At 32.5% G+C, this 19,577-nt stretch overlaps 2 protein-coding genes across 2 annotated transcripts in view; one reads left to right on the forward strand and one right to left on the reverse strand.

The window, feature by feature from the left end:
* Positions 1-9,352: 9,352 nt before the first annotated feature.
* On the forward strand, positions 9,353-10,738 carry LOC136968831 (uncharacterized). The gene is made up of 4 exons (XM_067262880.1): positions 9,353-10,291; positions 10,363-10,431; positions 10,501-10,590; positions 10,658-10,738. Exons 1-4 carry the CDS (start codon positions 9,353-9,355, stop codon positions 10,736-10,738), a joined length of 1,179 nt encoding a protein of 392 aa, XP_067118981.1.
* Positions 10,739-16,914: 6,176 nt separating this feature from the next.
* The window catches only part of orb (polyadenylation element binding protein orb), a 59,356-nt gene continuing 56,693 nt past the window's right edge, over positions 16,915-19,577 (reverse strand). The window contains 2 exon segments of the mRNA XM_067262866.1: positions 16,915-18,342; positions 18,534-18,628. Coding sequence (XP_067118967.1) covers positions 18,160-18,342; positions 18,534-18,628 — 278 coding nt within the window. The 3' untranslated portion in view covers positions 16,915-18,159.

The raw sequence follows: 19,577 nt of genomic DNA on the forward strand, positions 1-19,577 counted from the left end.
GCATTTAGTGGAGGCCTCACATTTACGGGGCCTTAAAAGAGGCATTTAAAAAACATAAAGTAGTTTTAACGCTGTGTTTTTTTGTTTTTTATTATACCGGGGCGTGATAGAGGAGTGCGGCTGAGGCCTCCCTCGATCTCTACGAGGCCTGGCACAGATATAGTAATTATTCTTAACATTTATAGTCTATAGCATTGGTAATTATACTGTAGTGAGCAACTGCATACATAATATCCTTGATACAATATCGATTCGTTATATTGATTCAAACATGTTTCCATTACTTGGAATATTTTTATATTTTTGTAAACATATTATGACTTACATTTTAAATTTTCTGTAATATATGATAAAGTCAAATTTCAAAAAACATGCAAGGAAAAAATAAATAAATATTTGTATCAAATTTCCAAAAAATATTCAAATTTTAATTATATTTATGTGCATTTTTACCTTAAAATTTCCTAAAAAAGTTTATGTAAATTAACAAAGTATATTATTACCTTTTCAGTAAAGTCCTTTTAGTATAAAAAAAGGCCCTCGTATATATGAATATATAATAATTACGTCCCTTGGATGCTATACTAAGAGGCCCTTTTATCTATATCCATCACGGGTTTGGCCAGGCCACAATGGGGCTGGTTTGGTGGTTAGATTCACTGACGCGTCATAGCTTCCTGGGGCACAAGGGGGTCTTTTTACGGTGTTTATTTTAGACATTTTTCTTTGGAGGAATTTTTTGTTATAAAAGATTGATTTGCCAATCTCCCTCAGATACTTCAATGAGGATTTGAGGAATGAAGAACTCAATACTATCATGAAAACTCACGAGATACGTTACGGATTCAAACCCGGATCCTTTATTAAAAGAAAGTTAAAAGTAATGATAAGTTTATTATTTATGAAATTACTAAGATCATTGTAGACAAAGGTAATGAATGAAACTGAATGCACTGCCAAAATTTTACAAGGAAGTGAAACTTTAAAGGTCTCTTTTTTAAAAATAAGAGGCCAGAAAGCTGCTAGACATTTTTGTTAATTTCAATTTACTCAATTAATTATTGACAACAAATTTCATGGAGTCTTCACAAAGAGGTTTTGATTTTGAGCTGCAATAGGGTCTCCAGCCAAGTACATGGAAGAATACGATGCATCGATGGTGCTATTAACTATAATATTCTGATGGTTAAAATATATATGGATAATTAATCTTGAATTTCGCTATGAGCCAAGTCCATCAACGTGATGCATTCAGTATCAAAATATAATTACTTTATATTAGCGGCCCGGATGGCAGATTGGTTAAGGTGGGAGCCTACCGCTCTGAGGATCCGGAATCGAAAACAGACCCCCCCAAAAAATTGCGGAAGATTTTTGGGTCGTCCATCCGTATCTATCAGGCCACGTCCCATATCATCCGTTCGTCTCACTGTGGACCTGGTCGAACCCATAATGGACTAGTTAAAAAGGCCCTCTTAATGCCCACAGAAAGAACAGTTAAAAAATTACAAGGAACAATAGTTTACACCATTGAAACCTTCAAAAAGTAGCTTTAAATGTTGGATAATGTGAGGAAATTCTTATACATTGTCTCATCCTTTTCGTCTGCCCTTACATCAATTTTATGAAATTACTAAGATCATTGCAAGGAAAAAATGGGAAAGTTTTTTGGGAAGGAAATCAGCATTGTCTCTTTTGTGCTTGTTCTTTACAGAATTGCTTCAGGAAATGATCTCTATTCTTAAATGCTCCGAAGTTTCATCTCGTTTGGTAATGTTTTGGCACACTGAGCAAGATCACTTTTTAGTCTGTGGCAGTGGCGTAGCGTAGTGAGGGCGGCAAGGGCGGCCCGCCCCGGGCGGCACTTTTAGGGGGCGGCAAAATTTCACAATGAATAATATTGATATCTTGTAAAAATGTTTGTGATAAATGTGATTATTATATTGCAAAACATATATACATGACTTTTTTATTTGTAACCTGTACAATACATAATAATGATGATTGTTCTTGCCGAAAAGTTCTTTAAAATTACTGTATATTTTAGTCTTTTAAATTGAGATACCTAAATAAGGGGGCGGCGGAATATTCTTCCGCTTCGGGCGGCTGACTCCCACGCTACGCAACTGGTCTGTGGGTTCTTTCTCCTTGGAAATGAACTGTAATTCTGTTGTTAATCATTTGTTTTGTGAAGGATTTTATACCACAACGCCAAAAATCTGACTTTTTAATGTTATCATGTACGGTTGTATTCCTACCGTTGTATTGCAATCTGTTTAAGATAACACTACACAGTTTTCTAACAGCTGCAAAATCAAATATCTTGATGTACTCATTTGGGTAAATGATTATCACGTGCCTCTTTATATTTTTTCAGATTAAGTTCAAGTTTGGCTTAAGTTCAAGCAATTTTTTCCATGATGGGTCATCATGAAAAAACTCGCCTGAACTTAAAGGATCTTCTTTCAGATCATAAAAAGCTTGAGATGTTAACTTATGAATTGTTTTCTTTGTTAAAACCATATTTTTCTGTATGGTCTGACAGGAGAAAGTGACTTCTGCAGCCAGACATGGTGGAGAATGAGAGTTTTGTAATTAGATTCTTCAAATGCACATAAATTATGAAAACAATTGAATAATCTGTGAACCTGAAACATCCTCGCTTTAAGGTTCAATGGGTTCAGTGAACATAAATGAGTGAGAAATGACAGTTAAATCGTATTATGCATAAAGAATTGTGAAATCTGAAAACCTAAAAGACTTGAAATTGATATCTTATCGTGCAGCCATCTAGTGACGAAAATTCTAACTGATGAGTTAAATTCAGTAAATAAGATATCATTATTTTTCTTTCTATAAATTTTCCATTTTAATAAAGTAAGATTTTTTTAAAAACTTGTAAGTTGGTGCTTGTTGTCGGGTCCTTGGTTATTACGCCATTTAGTAAATGAAGGTCACGCTGATTGGTGGACCGATTTCGGCGAATCATTATTCAATACACATCATGCGATTTGAATTAAAATTCTATAATTATAATAATTTCACGTATTAGCTGGATCCCCAAGAGATTAAGTCTGTCGTCTTAATCTCTTGGGGATCCAGGATCGAATTCGAACGTATCGAGAAAAATCCATGAATTTTTTGGATCATCCCTCAGCACACGGGTGTCCTATTGTGGGCCTGACTGAACTGGTAATGGGCTTGCTAGAAAACAGGCCCTCCTAGTTACAGGGTGGGAGAAGTTTAAAAAATTCATGTATATAAAAATATTTAATTTTTAACATTGAAAATAACTAGCACCTCATTTGCTTCAGGTGTTAAACGATGAGTAATACCACAGATTTTACGGTAATCTTCAAGCATTTTTGATAATCATTGAGTTCCGTTATCGAAAGTTAATTTTTCGAGATAAGCAAATTTCATGAAAGCTTTTCAATGATATGGTTTCAATTTCTTTTCCTCATTATAATAGATTCTGGCCTTCTACTGTAATAACCTTCTAAAAGTCATAACATATTTACTGATGAGAATAGCCCACATACTGTATGTCGATGGTTAATTTTTTTCACGGAGCTAAAGGTAATTCTGTGAAAGTAACAGTATTTTGGTTAATGAGCAAGTAAACTTCGCTGTTCGAGGATATAAATTGTATAAATCTTATGTCTTTTGCCGAAAATTTCTCAATTTTGCAGGGAGGTTTGTATTGTATTGAGGGAAATGTTTCTAAAATTTTTTAGAAAAATACTAAGATGGGAAATATCTCAAAAAACTTTTAGTTATAAAATTTTTTTATCCGTAGATTTTTTAATTTACAAACTAAACCTTCACCTTTAACCTTCAAAATTATGCTGTTTGAATTTTTATCATAATTAATAATATAAAAGTTATTTTTAAAACTAAATTCTGATAACAGATGGCGCCACACACAAATTTTAAACTTTCAAGTTTCTTAAACATAAATATATTTTCCTTTTCTTCTGGGGAATTTATAGAACTCGTTGCTGGATCTTTTTCTCGTAAATGTATCATATTCAATACTAAATTTATTTCTTAACTCGTTCTTAATAAATAACAAATAGGAAAAAAAATGTATGTTTGTTTTTACATCAATTAATGCTTTTAGCTGTTTGTTGTCATCACTTTCTGTATTTCTTCAAAGTTTTTTTTTGAATTTTGTTGATTTGTTTAGAAAATATAAGAAAAATAATAACGTAAACATATCTCTCTAAAAGCACGTGTTTCTCTCATCACGTGACAGCACGTATCGTAGTCATTTTCTGTTACGTTTCTGTGAAGTTATGTCGATATCGAAAAAGAATACCAATTCAAAATACTTAATTTTATCATTATTTTAAAGCGTTATTTTAGCAATTAAATTTACTTTTTGTTGTCGTTATTATTTGTTTGTTATTGTTATTTTTAAAACGATCTCCAGATGGCGTTAAAGTAAAATAAGTACCGGTATTTACATTATTTTTAACTTTGTTTTTCTTCCTTATTTAAATACAGTCAAACCTGTTTTTATGCGCTCTTTTTATGTGCGATTTTTATTTGTGCGATTTTTTTAATGCGAATTTTTAATTTGTGCGGTTTTTTTTTGTGCGATTTTTTATTTGTGCGGTATAGTTGGCGACTAGTCTCGTGCGATTCGTCATGTCTCACGTTGACTTATTATAGCTAAATAAACTTATTATAGCATAAATGCACTTATTATAGTAATATTATTGCATGAATATGCGAAAAATGAAATAATTTACTTTTTAAGTCAACAAAACACCACCTGGACAAAAATATGTAAAACAGACGATAGACCAGACGATGCAGTCAAGTGCTGACATCTGTTGTCAATAAATTCTATTTCGTACGGTTTTGAGTTATTTTCTATGTGAGACTTTTTTTATGCGGTCCCTATTGACCGCATAAAAAATATATTTTTTAATTGTGTTGCGAAAACTATTTTTTACAGCCATTCGTGAAGTTTCGTGCAATTTTTTATGCGTTTTTTTAATGTGGTCCCTATCCACCGCATAAAAACAGGTTTGTCTGTATTTAATTAATTCAATTTAATTCAAAAAATTGAAAAATACACATTTAAAATTTTTAATACATTTATAAAAAGTAAATTAGAAGTAACATTTTTTTTCTGTTATATATTTATTAGTTTAAAAAAAATATATTTCTAATAGAAATGGATTAAATTAATTTAAAATAAATTACTTTCTCGGAGAAAGTAATTTAATCAATCTTTAACGCAAAGATACAAAATTTATAACACTAACACTAACATTTATTAAACGCTTTAAATAATTAAATTGGTCTTTAGTTACAATTTTCATTAAAAGAGGGCATTCGTATCGTCGCAAACGTGCAAGGTCTATATAAGAAGGTCAGGACACGCGTACTGGAGCCGCCATTTTAGTCCTTTTTCAGTCGCATGTTTAAAACAAACTTGTACGAGCAGTCAGTTTTATACGACATTAATTAAACTAAATTTGCATAAATTAGTTTAATTAATGTCATATAAAACTGACTGCTCGTACAAGTTTGTTTTAAACATGCGACTGAAAAAGGCCCAAAATGGCGGCTTCAGTACGCGTGTCCTGACCTTCTTATATAGACCTTGCAAAAATGAAATCTATTTTGATAAATTGAAATGACCGGCATGCCGCATAAAACCGAGGAAGACCTGCACGTCAGATACTTTCAATATTACTTTCAAATTACTGGCTTCAGTAATTTGTTTGACCTTTTACCTTTTTCCCCCCACACCTCGTGGTCCATAATTTCTCTTTATACCATCTTTTAAGGGTCCTGGATTTTTTAACTTCTCGTGTATATGTTTCTGGAACGTTCTATTTAAAAATAAGCTAATTTACTAATATCTTCTACTGCATAGTCCATCATTATATATTTTTAAGTTCATAGCATAATTAAATAAAAAATACATCACAGACACAGACTTAACACCGGTACCATTGACATCCAATAATTCGTATTTAAAGGTGCTAAACTGAAATTAAATAACAAAAAAATTATTAAGTGTTCTTGGATGAAGAAAGTCCGACTGTCTACTAAAGCTTTATGGCTTAATATATTTTCCAGGTCCACAATAGACCAGCCGGGCGGTGGGGGTGGTTTGCTAATTTTTACGTATTAAATAACAATAAGATACAATAAACAATGTATAGTAAATGTTGTTATTATTACGGTTATTAAAAATCAATAATGTTTTATTATTATTGTTTCTAGTAACGAAGTTATTGCTGTAGTTCTTGCTGTAGTTCTTGTAAAACTACAAGCATTAAAATCTTGAAAATGGACAGAGTAAAAATCTGTATATTAATCGTTTTATCATCAATTATTATATTTACAATAACCTGGAAGATCGGAGAAAATCAAAGAATCCGTGGAATTTCTCGACGTATCAGACAGTCTTTTTTTTTGTTTTATGGATTTTGCTTACGAATCAAAAATGATTGCGAAAAATGTGCCAACTGGAATACACCTGGAAAATGCAATTTATGGGAGGAAACATCTGGATCCCTAAACAAAATGATTGAGTTGAAGTTTGATAATTAACGAATTGCCTATTGAAACCAATGATTGAAAGCTTGAAAAGGAACTTTTTGGCATTTCAAAATGTATGTATAATTTGATGTTTTCAACCAATTCATTATCAAAACTTTTACAGTGAATAAAAATCATTTTCCAAATTGTTTTTTTGCTTCTTATTTAATAAAGTAATTATTAATATACATTCTTATAACTTGTGTATAGTATAGGGGAAGGTCGTCTAGTATCGGTAGTTTCTAACACTTGCTGCAAGTGGCAGAACCTGTGAAGACATCAGCATGTTGGATGAATAAAGTAAGTTCAGATTTCGCCATATTTTAGTCAATCAGCAGAGTTGTTGACACGTGGTAGAAAATTTGGTAGTTTTAATAGTGTTTTGTGTGAACGAAGATGACTTCTGGCTGTCATAGCTTGCCTGAAAATGAGAATAAGGTGGGTTTTTTTTTGTTTATTGTCGAAAACAACATTTGTTGTTCTTTAACTTGTAGGCCGGAAATCTCCTTAAGCTTACTAATACGTATGTGGTAACCGATATTTTGTTCTATGATGTTTCAAGTTGTATCGGACAACAATGTTGCGGTTTGTATGAGACATAGGTATTACGGGTTGTATCGTAAACAGTTTAAAATTGGTAAGAATTATATTCTCACAACATGTTTTTGTTTTACGAGACAATATGGGTAAACTACGGCAGAATAAAAGAAAAAAAGAAGAAAAAAAAAAGAAAGAATCTATGTAGCTAAGATAAAACTGTTGGGAGAAAATCGACTACATAAAAAGAAAAAAAGAAAACAGTAAATAGGCCTAAATCGGTTCAAGAAAAGAGAGAAGACCAAGAGAATGACTGCATCATCTGTGGTGAAACCTTTGAGAAAGACTAGATTCAGTGTAGGATTTCTGGCTCACGAAAATTGCTCTGATCTCGAAGGAAACAAATATTTTTATGAATGTGATGTTTGCATTACAAAAAAAAAATTAAATAATAAATAAATAAAATAAACACAAAATGCATTTGTCATTAAAACGAATTGTTAAATTTTCAGACTGATAATTTTTAAAATTTTTCCCATATTTACCACTTTATTATCATGTATTAACTTAGTTTTACGATCTGTAATTTGTACTTTTATGAATTTTTCAATAATAACTCTGCCTAATAATAAAAAGTTGTTTGTGAAACCAAAAGTAATTTTCTTCTTGCTAAATCTTTTCTAAAGATTTTTCTCACATCCGATACAACCCTCCACAATTGAACTCGGTAAAAATATAATAGCGAGGTTGAGGCCGAAGTTTTCAACGCGAAAACGTCTACGTCGGACGTTCAGCGCCGCTTTCCCGTAAGCCTAGAAGTTTCACAATGGCGTTTGGAATGTCGAGCACAATCCCACTGACTTTTCAAACGCCATTGTCAAACTTCTAGGCTTACGGGAAAGCGACGCTGAACGTCCGACGTACACATTTTCGCGTTGAAAACTTCGGCCTCAACCTCGCTAATGTTGCGTTATATCTTCATCAGGCATTTCCGAAAGTTTTTACGTACATCATCTATCACACTGTTTATGGTAAATACCCTCTTTAAAAAAAAAAATGCTTACGATATAAGCGAAGCAACACGCTTTCCCAGATTTTAATTTAGCTTCTTCATATTTCTTCTCCAATGAAGTAATTTTATATTTATTATAATACGAATGTTCTGAAATATTAAACGCCTGATCGGATACCCGATGTTCAGATATTACTGGTATAATACTTGCCTTTTATTTACTTGGAAAACTTCAAACATTTAAGTGAAAAGAATTAAACAAAGACAAATATTCCGGAGAGATCCATACAGAACCTGTTATTTACCATTTAACAATTAAAAAACGATTAGTATATGTGGTTAAAACGGCAAAGTCAGTACTGTATTAAAAATTCCATAGGGTTACTCGGTATTATCATTAATAATGATTTTATTCTAACTGAAGAAAATCGATATAGCCCTTAATTTACTTATGGGTAGTATTCAGCATCTGATCAAATAGATAACTTTCAAATACCTCAACATGAATATAATTTTCAATTTTATTAATTACTAACTACAACAAACTAAAATATTTTTCGTCATCTTTCCAGTAATTAACTTTAAATTAATCCACAAACGTTTAATTAATCCTTGGAAGCTCAGTGAAATGAAATTTTCTGCAAAGAGAATCGCCATCAAAATATGATTAATTAATACGTTTAATGGCTGATCAAATAGATGTTTCGTCCATATTCTATCTTAATAGATGTTTATCGATTAATAATAATCAATAAAATGCTATTGATTAGCTTAATTGATATTTGCACGAGTTAAAAAAATTATCGATTTCCAGTCTCGAGATCTGGTAACAGTACATCCCTCTAATGTAAACGTTTTAATAGCAAGAATTGTACTGCACTGTACTGTACTGTACTACAGGCTACTTACTCTCCTCCTTACATTCAAATCTACAATACGAGAATTAATAGAAAATTCTTTAATTTGACAGCCTACGAATTATTTGTTATTTATTGAGAAGCAATATGCCACGAGACCATTCCCCCACATATACAATCATAGAAAAGAGGTAAGCAGTTATTTAATTTGATATAATTGCAGAAGTAATTAGTGCCTTATATTGTTAAGCCGTTGAAATTCTGTCAGAGCCTAATCCACAAATACTTTTCGAAATCTACAACAAACAAAATCAATAATTAGACAGAACCGCTGAAATTACTGTAATTTAAACGCGAATCGTCACTAAAATTCTGAATTATGGCAACGGATTTAGAAGAGGAGATATGTTTGAGTTGTTTTCTGAAACCGCATTCGTCTACTGCCGCGATATACGGTTGGTCATTTTTCCATCCTTGTTTCTACGAAACTGCGAAGACAAACTATTTCGATACAATTTATACATTTTTAACAGCCTTCATCGAATTTTCCTACTGGGAACATTTCATTTTGGTACTTTTAATGACGATTCCTTACGTCTGCGAAAAAGTACCGTGCTTCTCCTGGTATTCGATCATCAATTATAACAGTTTCGTCAGATTTGCCATTGCTATATTCGCATTGATCGTTGCCCTCAATTTCAGTATCATCAAAAGAACCAAATTAACTCCAATATTGAAGATGAAGGGTTCAAATTTTTTCCCTCGACAAGAATTGCGCGATAAGATTCATTCTCACAGGAAGATTGCCGTGTTCATCGTCATATTTATGACCATAGTGATCCAAGTACTGAATGTTTTCGTAATGTACCCATCCATAGAAAATCGTAAAAAATTCCAATACGAAGCCCTCTTCTGTAGCATGGAAGTTGGGATTTGGATATGTATTTTCGTAGGCGGATTTATTCATTTTACTTACTTACTTAATTTGATCGTGATTACTGTAATGAAGTTATTCAAGAATGTATCAGACGATTTGTATTTCGTGGAAAAGAACGACGATGATTTAAGATTGAAATTACGCGTGACTATGACACAACATGCCGAATTATGGAACTTTACTACACAGTTCAACGGTGTCTTCAATTATCCATTAGCAATTTTATACGGCTGTTTCTTAGTAGAAACAAGTTTACTTTATTACATTACCGCTTTTGTGGAAATGGAGTTTATATGTAAAGTTTTAGCTTACATAATCAATTGTCTCTTCACGTGTGGATGTTTACTGATGGGATTCCGTTTATCCACATTCACCTCAATTGTAAGTTACACACCGAAGAATTTTAATTCCTTATATTTGGTTTAATACACAAATACTTTATACCTTTTCAGATGCAGACATCTTTTCAAGACATTCGTAGATTTGCAGATTGTGATCTTTCACTAGAAGAGAAACTGAAGGTGAATCATTTTATTATAATTATTATTTCATAGAAATTTTGACTGAGGATTTCTATTAATTATCAATAGATTTTGAATTTTATGAAGAGATTCGGTAAAGCGTCGTTATGTTTAACCATTAATGGTTATTTCAACGTTACCAAAAAATTTCCAATTAAGGTAGGTCATTAAGTTCGTATTAAAAAAATATACAAAACATTCGAATAATTGCGTTTTTAATTGTTAGATGGCCAGTACACTTCATTCCATGTTTTCTGGAATTTTGAGATTAAGCGGTGTTTCTGAAGATAAAATTTCTTGTCAATAATAATAAACAATAATAATAACAACACACAACACACATTAGTTTATGCTGGGGCAGTCACAGTAGTGACACACCATGGACTGAAAGTACAATCACAGACAAATACACAGAAAACCCAATTCTATCACAAGCCTGCCTGGCAGAGAAGAATACAAACACAAATAAATGACATTAAACAGCAATTAGGCAGGCTGACACAATACACTAAAAAACAACATAACACCCAAATTAAGGAAACAGCTCAAAAACATTTTCAAGAAAATAAAAACACACACAAAACATGAACGTCACAACACACGCATTACAGAATACATTGATACACTAAAACAAAAACTTGCTGCCAAAGCACGTAGACTCAAACGATACAAAACATGTACACTACGAAAACAACAAAATAAATTATTTACAAACAATGAAAAACTCTTTTACAGACAAATTAATAACAAAGCAAACACTGATACACAGCACAGTGGCACACCAACAGAAGAACAACTCACAACATATTGGTCTTCTCTTTGGTCCAGTGCTGTCACGCACAATGCTGATGCAGGCTGGATCGAGGAGGAGAACAGAAACTTGCACAACATACCAACTATGCCCTGTGCTGAAATAAACATACATGATTTCCAATACACTGTTAACAGAACACACAACTAGAAGACACCTGGAGTAGACAACATTCACAATTTCTGGTACAAAAAGTTCACATCACTGCACCAGCAAGTAGCTAAACACCTAACACATATCATCATCAATCCACAAGACATGCCGAATTTTCTTACTCAGGGCATCACCTACATGAAACCTAAAAACAACAATACCACAGACCCCACACAATACAGACCAATTACATGTCTTCCAACACTGTACAAATTATTGACATCCTGTATCGCAAACAAAATATACAAACATATTGAAGAACACGACATTCTAACGGAACAACAAAAAGGTTGCCGTAGAAATCACAGGGGATGCAAAGAACAGTTACTCATAGATTCAGTCATTCTATGGCAAGCACACAAACAACACAGAAACATACACATGGCATATATAGACTACAGAAAAGCATTCGACAGTGTTCCACACAGTTGGCTGCTACATATTCTACACATGTACAAAATACATCCATCACTCATTGCATTCTTTCAAAACACTATGCAGCACTGGAGAACAACACTACATCTCAGGGTTAGTAATACTTCCATACAAACAAACCAAATTTTTATTAGGCGAGGAATTTTTCAAGGAGATTCCTTGAGTCCTCTCTGGTTCTGCTTAGCCCTGAATCCATTATCCAACATGTTAAACAACACGCAATATGGTTACAATATTAGACATGAAAAAAACAACACAGTATACACTGTCACATCTCATGTACATGGATGACATAAAACTTTATGCATCCACACAAAAACAACTTCATCAACTCCTACAAATCACACATTCATACACCAAGGACATACAAATGGAATTTGGCCTAGATAAATGCAAAACACTTCACATAGAAAAAGGAATCCTGAAGAAAGAAGATTTTGCACTTGGAAATGGAGACATTATTGAATCCATGGAAGAGGGCGAGTTCTACAAGTATTTAGGATTCCAACAGGCCAAACTAACAGAACATGCACAAATAAAGCAAAGATTAATTAAAGAATACCAAAGTAGGTTAAATGCTATTCTCAGAACAGAGTTAAATGCAAAACACACAGTTAAAGCAATAAACACATATGTCATCCCAGTACTCGCATATTCTTTTGGAGTTATACATTGGACTCACACAGATCTTGAGCAACTCCAAAGGAAAACAAGAACTACACTTACTAAGCATAAACATCATCATCCTAAATCCGCCACAGAAAGATTAACCCTTCCACGTAAAGATGGCGGACGTGGCCTGATTGACATAGTTAACCTTCACTACAAACAAATACAGTCACTGCGAGAGTTTTTCTACAAAAAACAAGAAACATCACAATTACATAAAGCAGTAACTCTAGCAGACTCAAATAACACACCATTAAACTTACACTCACATCATATGGACACAACGCAACATATAAAAAGCACAGACACCATTAAGCAATCGTGGGCTCGAAAGGCACTCCATGGCAGGCATCCTTATGATCTGGCCCAGGATTGTTGACAAAACTGCGTCAAACAGCTGGTTGGCTCGGGGATCCCTCTTTGGGGAGACGGAAGGATTCATGATTGCCATACAGGATCAGGTCATAAATACTAAAAACTACAGAAAACACATACTCAAAGATGCAACACTCACAAATGACACATGCAGAAAATGTCACATCATGCCAGAAACTATACAACACATCACCTCTGGTTGCAAGCTCTTGGCACAGACAGATTATTTACACAGACATAATCAAGTAGCAAATATAATACACCAAGAGCTTGCAAAGAAACACAAATTAGTAGACATCCACGAACCATACTACAAATACATTCCACAGACAGTATTGGAAAACAACACGCACAAATTGTACTACGACAGAGCCATAATCACAGATAAAACAATTTACCACAACAGACCAGACATCACACTCATTGACAAACACAATAAAATCACATACATTATAGACATATCCATTCCAAACACTCACAATATACAAAATGCATTCACTGAAAAAATTAGTAAGTACACAGAACTTGCCCAGGAAATAAGGCATCTGTGGAGGATGGATAGGGTGCTTATTGTACCTGTTGTTCTCTCCTCTACAGGTGTCATACCACACACACTACACAAAAGCCTGGGCACATTACAATTGAATAGAAACACATACATCACACTACAGAAGGCCACTATATTGAGCACATGTCATATTGTGAGAAAATTCCTGAATACAGACACACACACTGATACACTTCTTTAATTTCTGTTTTGGTTACTATGCCTTGACTTTGGTCCGGCATAGTACACAGCCACCGAGTGTTAACCGAGTATATCTCACTTAACCAACAACATATAATCAACAACAACAACTTCACCCGTTAGTAGCGAAGTTGAGGCCAAAGTTTTAAACGTGAAACGTACGTCGGACGTTCGGCGCCGCTTTCCTGTAAGTCTAGAAGTTTGACAATGGCGTTTGGAAAGTCGAGCATGAATTCCACTGACTTTCCAAACGCCATTGTCAAACTTCTAGACTTACAGGAAAGCGGCGCCGAACGTCCGACGTATACGTTTTCACGTTTAAAACTTCGGCCTCAACCTCGCTATTGTCTCCTCTCCTCTGTAATTTTAAATTGTCTGCCGACGGAAGGATTGTCACGTAAAAAACTATTCTCGGATTAACACGTAATTGTCGCGAAAAAAAACGAAGCGACTGATTGTAACGGGAACCTAAAGCGTTGTAATATTTGAATATCCTCTGGATATTGCATGTATTGGATTTGAGATTAACTCAACTTAGAGTTGAGAAAAGGAAAAAAACTTTTGTTTCATATTTTATAATGGCGTATCTGTAAAGGGAATACAATTCCCAATCACGTTGGAGAAAAATCTCTAGGCACTTTAAATTTTAATTTAAAAATTGTTTCCAAGTGCACTTCAATTTTGTGTCTAACGTTCCGCTATATTAGAACCCTGCTTAAGTGGCAAACCGCAAAATTCCTCCGAAAACTTACTTTTAATACAGTTGGCAAACTGTTCTAAAACATTTAACAGAATTCAGTACTTAAGTTGAATTATGAAAACACTGATATACTGAACACCTCACTTATGCAGTCACCTATTCCTCAAAAAGGTGACCACGTAAGTGACGTTTTACTATATTTTTGTAAGGATACTTGTCCAGTGTTGGACATAAAAACTCTCGTTTTTTTTAACATTAAATATTGCAACCAGTCATTATGACGATATTACAATTGATCGTTTGCATTATACCTTAGGAGACACTGTAGTAGTATCCTTACAAGTCAAACTACATTTAAACATTTAATAATTTTGTTTTCTTGAATATGTATGTGATAACAAATTGTAAGCTCAATGCCAAAATAATTGGATATGTTGGGCACAATTCAGACAAGATTGAGAATTCCATGCTCCTCAAACTACTGTAATAGGAGTTTAAAGGAGCGTTTGTGTACAGGAGTTTAAAAATTCAACCATGTCTAATTTAACCCATCTTCTGATTCTCTAAACTTAATATATTAAAAAAAATCATGCTGATATTAAAAATGTAAATTTTTTATATGAATGAAATTGTTCTAAGTTCAAAAAATTAGTGTGTGTATATATATTCTCAACATTGTCCATGCAGAAAAAGTAATTACAAACTGATTTGATTTTTACCCGATTTGCCAAACTTTGAATATTCAAGAAGTTTAATAAAATTTCCTGCCTAACTCTCCATGCTACGATGCACAAGTCCAAGACAGGAACTACGTGGGTCCCACCTTACGCAAAATAGAACGCAGACCAATTCTAAGTTGGTCTCCAAGGCTTTCTGATCTATTAACCGAGATGGAAAAAAATAACACACGAAAAATTTTTCAAGGAAACTTTATTAAAAATATTATACAACCTATGAGTAAAAACAAAAATATTAACATCTTTTTTGTTATATATATTATAAATTTAATCTAACTTGCTAATTCCAAAAATATTTGTGGAAAAAGTCACAGAATATCAAATTAACAATTTAGTAAAAAAAGAAAAATTATATTACATTGTAATTACAGAAAAAAATTAAAAACTGCCAATAAATAGATATCCGGATATGTAAATAGAGATTTGGTAATTAGGTACTCAAAAAGGAAAAATGTATTAAGCCATAAAGCTTTAGTAGTCAGTAGGAGTTTGTTCATCCAAGAAAACTTAACTGACTGCTTGCTTTATTAACAAACTATATTTCCAAGAAAACAAAAGTTCTATATAGACAGCCCAGCAAGTTAAACCCATAGACAATGCTTAAAAATTATCTCTGTTGCACTAATTTGAATTAAAAATGTTTCTCAATAAAAAGCTGTTTAAACAACAGCTAATTTAATTATGCTTTTTTTCCTCTGTATTTCGAACTACTCTGTATTTGTTTAAAAATACATAAGGCTAAAAAGTTGAGTAATTGTTTTGGAAGTCTGACTGCTAAAGGTTGAGGATTTTTTTACCAAATTGCATATTATGATTAATCGCTAGGTTTGTAATGTTTAGTTTAATACGAAAGAACCTTCCGTTGGGAGCCTAAGACTAAGTTGGCATAAATAAAAATTGCTCTATGCTCAACGAAAACAGCTTCGAAGGTCTACTATTTCGCAAAGTTTTGAACATCTTACGATTTCTAAAAGAAGGCCACCGAAAGTAAACTCTTTGCTGAAGCTACCCGTAAAGTAATGCACCATCATTTCCTTGCAATTAAGTACAGGATCAAAGGTATTAAGGGAAACTAGAATTAAATATGTATTATTGGAGTGCATAATTAGGAAAATTTGCTATTTTGGATTCTCCGAATTGAAAATGCTACGAGCAAATTCGACCGACTAAACAACAACGAAGCATCTCCCAACCACTTCGATAAAATGCTTTTTAAATATTAAATATATTTAGGATTTACTTTGATATTTTAGTTATTTGTATCTTAAAAATAGTATGTTAAAAAGTTTAAATATTTGAAATCTTTTATAACTTAAATATTGCAAAAATATATATTACTGTTTTTCCATTTTTTTGGTGTGTGTAAATTTAATAAATTACACAACTGAAAAACACATTACTGGAAAAGGCTGTCAAATGACAATTGTCCAGATAATTCATTCAATCTGTAACAAATCACAGCCATTTAATTACAATTAATCTTGCATATATATATGTAGTAGTATGTTTTATTTGAAGTGTTACCAAGGATAAAGCTAAGAATTGACTCACTTTGGCAAAATGGAGCATTTAAAAATATCTCGCAAGTCTAGTTGTCAATTGAATATTAAACATTTTACAAAAACGAGTATATAAAAACGACTTGAATACACATTTAAATATCTATAATGGAAACCTGATTAAAACTGTTTGGGGATTTAAATGATTTTGTCCAAGTATCTATATATATTATATATTATTTAATTAGAATAAAATTGAAGATGGTAGCTTGCCGTGCCTCTCCATAATTCATTATAATACTCTAGATTCATTTTTCTGTAGAGCTTACACTATTTTAAACATTCAACACAACCCATCATCTCAAATTATGCTTTATTTAAACTATTCCCTTACAAAACAGCAAAATTAACATGCCCCTTTTTTTAGAGCATTGACACAAATCAATTTCTTTTTTTTTGGAATGCCAAGTACCCGTATTGGACAATATTATAGCTGCTTGCAAAGAAAAAATAATAAAATTAGTATAGTTAGGTCAAATTTATAATGGGAAATCTGACATATAAACAATTATAGAGCAATTTTACAATCATTTCTTTTTCATCAAATTGATATGAGGATTAAAAAGTGATATTCTGCATAGTTCTAAAAAAAAATTTTTTTTTTATAATTGCACTATGATAAAGTCTATGCAGAACTGACATCAATATATACCAAAAAAGGCCACTGTCACAATTACTGGGCCGTAAGCTATTGCTCTGAATTAAAAATTGACACACCACAGTTTTTTGGTTTGAAGGCCACTCATTTTCAAATAAGATTGGCAGCTCCAGCTCTATCAAAAAACAGTAATATTACATCTGAATGCATTTAAGATTAAGCTTGTTTTTTAAGACCACGTATTAAATGTTTTTTTTTTCTTAAATATAAGATTAGAGTCTGGGTAATACTTGCATGCAGGCTAAAATCCTGTGAACCCTTGACTAGCTGGATCCATGTTAAAACGATCACAGATTATATTAAAGTTGGGAAAAACAGCAATAGGTTATAAACCAGACGAACTGTATAGATAAATCTTACACAGAATATTTGGGAATTGTTTTTTGGGGTATAATAAGGTTGTAAAGATTTCTGCGGTCACTACAACAAATTAAGAACAATTAAGAATAGAAGGTAAAGCTTCTAAAGAGAAGTGACAAGGTTTAAAGTGGGATTAAGAATTTTTTAAGAAGTGAATTGTTGGAATAAGAACATTATGAACACGGGAAAAACAATATGACAACTTTAAGGGACTAAGTAATGGTTAGAGTTAAAAACAAAAAATTAAAACAATGTTAGGAAATGTTGCATTAAACATTGCTTCAGTCTAAGACATCCAGTTAGAGAACTAATAGGGGAGAAAGCAATCTTACGTCTCTGGAGGAAACAAATTTGTTATGACCTTAGTCTAGACAAAGATCAATCAATGCAACAAAATAAAAACCAATTACACTGATCAATTACATAAATAAAGTACAGCTTGACTTGTCAAATAAAGTATTAAACAATATGGCAACTAAAATATCTATTCCAAAAATGGATTAAGATTTAGCCGAGCAGAGAATTAACTATTTGACTTGTTGCGCATGAGAGGCTTGTGATTACGCATGCTTTCGATAGAATGTTGCCACTGCCAACAGTTTCGACAGAAGTATTTAAAACAAGAACCATCACGACAAAATATGGGACCCTGCTGAATCTGGCAGGTCGAACAGATGGCATCTTCCAAGTATGGATCAACTTGTACCTAAATTTAAAAAATTTATGGTTAGATGACATTAAGTTATACAGAACACATAAACTAAGAAGAAAATTTAAGTTCAGTATTCAGGAAAAAGTGGATTAATGTGGCTTTTCTAGGGAGTTTAAGTTTGAAATTTAAACAACAAAAATCCAAGAGAGACATTTTAAATTAACATAAAATAAGCAAAGAATTACCTTCTTTGTAAATCTAGGTGTTTTTATTTCAATAAAAGCAGCAGAAACAGCTTTCATAAAACTTTTGTTGTTGTTAAAAGTCACTCTTCCAGAACCTGAAAGTTAAAACAATTATTTGCAGCAACTCATTGACATGTTTATCTAGCTGAACCAGGTCCAATCCAGATTACTGGAAAAGCCATAAAAATTCATTAACAAAATATATAAATTTTATAATTTATTTCTAATTTCTTCTCCATTATAACTCTTACAAATGTTATTTTCAGCATTTACTTCACAAAAAATTGAAGGCAACAAACTCAGAAAAACAATAGAAGCTGTGGGTATCAAGTGAAAAGCTTATTGTTTGTAACCAAGTTAAACATGTTAACTGGTGAGAAACACCTTCAACAGAAGTAATTTTTTCTAATTAAAAATATTACTTCATCTTATCGAATTTTAGAAAGATTGTGTGCATTCTCTGGGAGTGTTAGCAATGAACCTATACCAATTCATAGAAAAAGGCTATTCTATAACATTGAAACATTACACTCAGGAAAGAATGTATACTTTAGTTTAATTTTTGGATTTGGTTTTCCCATATGTCTACCATACTTCAGAGGGATCATGTTCTGTACTCTAGAACAACCGAATCCAGGTAAAATGAGGTTCAACTACACTCAAAAGGAAAATCTGGAAATGGAAAGCAATCACCTAATCCAAAAACTTAGTTCTTAATATAGTCTAAACTAAAACTTTTCTAAGTACCAATTATTGATTTCAAAACATCAAGGAATGATTATTTCAACTAAAATTGTATAAAAACAAATTCATTTCCTTCTCTAAGTCATTCATTTTTGGAAAATTCAATATAATTACTAAAATCAAAACAAAGCTACAAGGCTTTGAGACCTTAAATATTAAATTAAAAATATCCCTGCTACAGTTGTAGGTTCGATTAACAACAGATTAAGTCATTTGCATCAACAAAGCTGGAAAACCATCCAAAATTTGTCATTAAATTCATTTCTAGAAATTAGAAGGGCTTTAGTGGAAACAGTTTCA

The sequence above is a fragment of the Centruroides vittatus genome, unplaced genomic scaffold (genome assembly GCF_030686945.1).
Source record: "Centruroides vittatus isolate TY-2023 unplaced genomic scaffold, ASM3068694v2 contig_1620, whole genome shotgun sequence".
NCBI lineage: Eukaryota > Metazoa > Arthropoda > Arachnida > Scorpiones > Buthidae > Centruroides > Centruroides vittatus.

Excerpts from the sequence above, each read along its gene's own strand:
- LOC136968831 (XM_067262880.1), top strand. The coding sequence starts at position 9,353 with ATGGCAACGGATTTAGAAGAGGAGATATGTTTGAGTTGTTTTCTGAAA. Across the intron at positions 10,432-10,500 it reads CACTAGAAGAGAAACTGAAG|ATTTTGAATTTTATGAAGAG; the intron begins GTGAATCATTTT and ends AATTATCAATAG. Across the intron at positions 10,591-10,657 it reads CCAAAAAATTTCCAATTAAG|ATGGCCAGTACACTTCATTC; the intron begins GTAGGTCATTAA and ends TTTAATTGTTAG.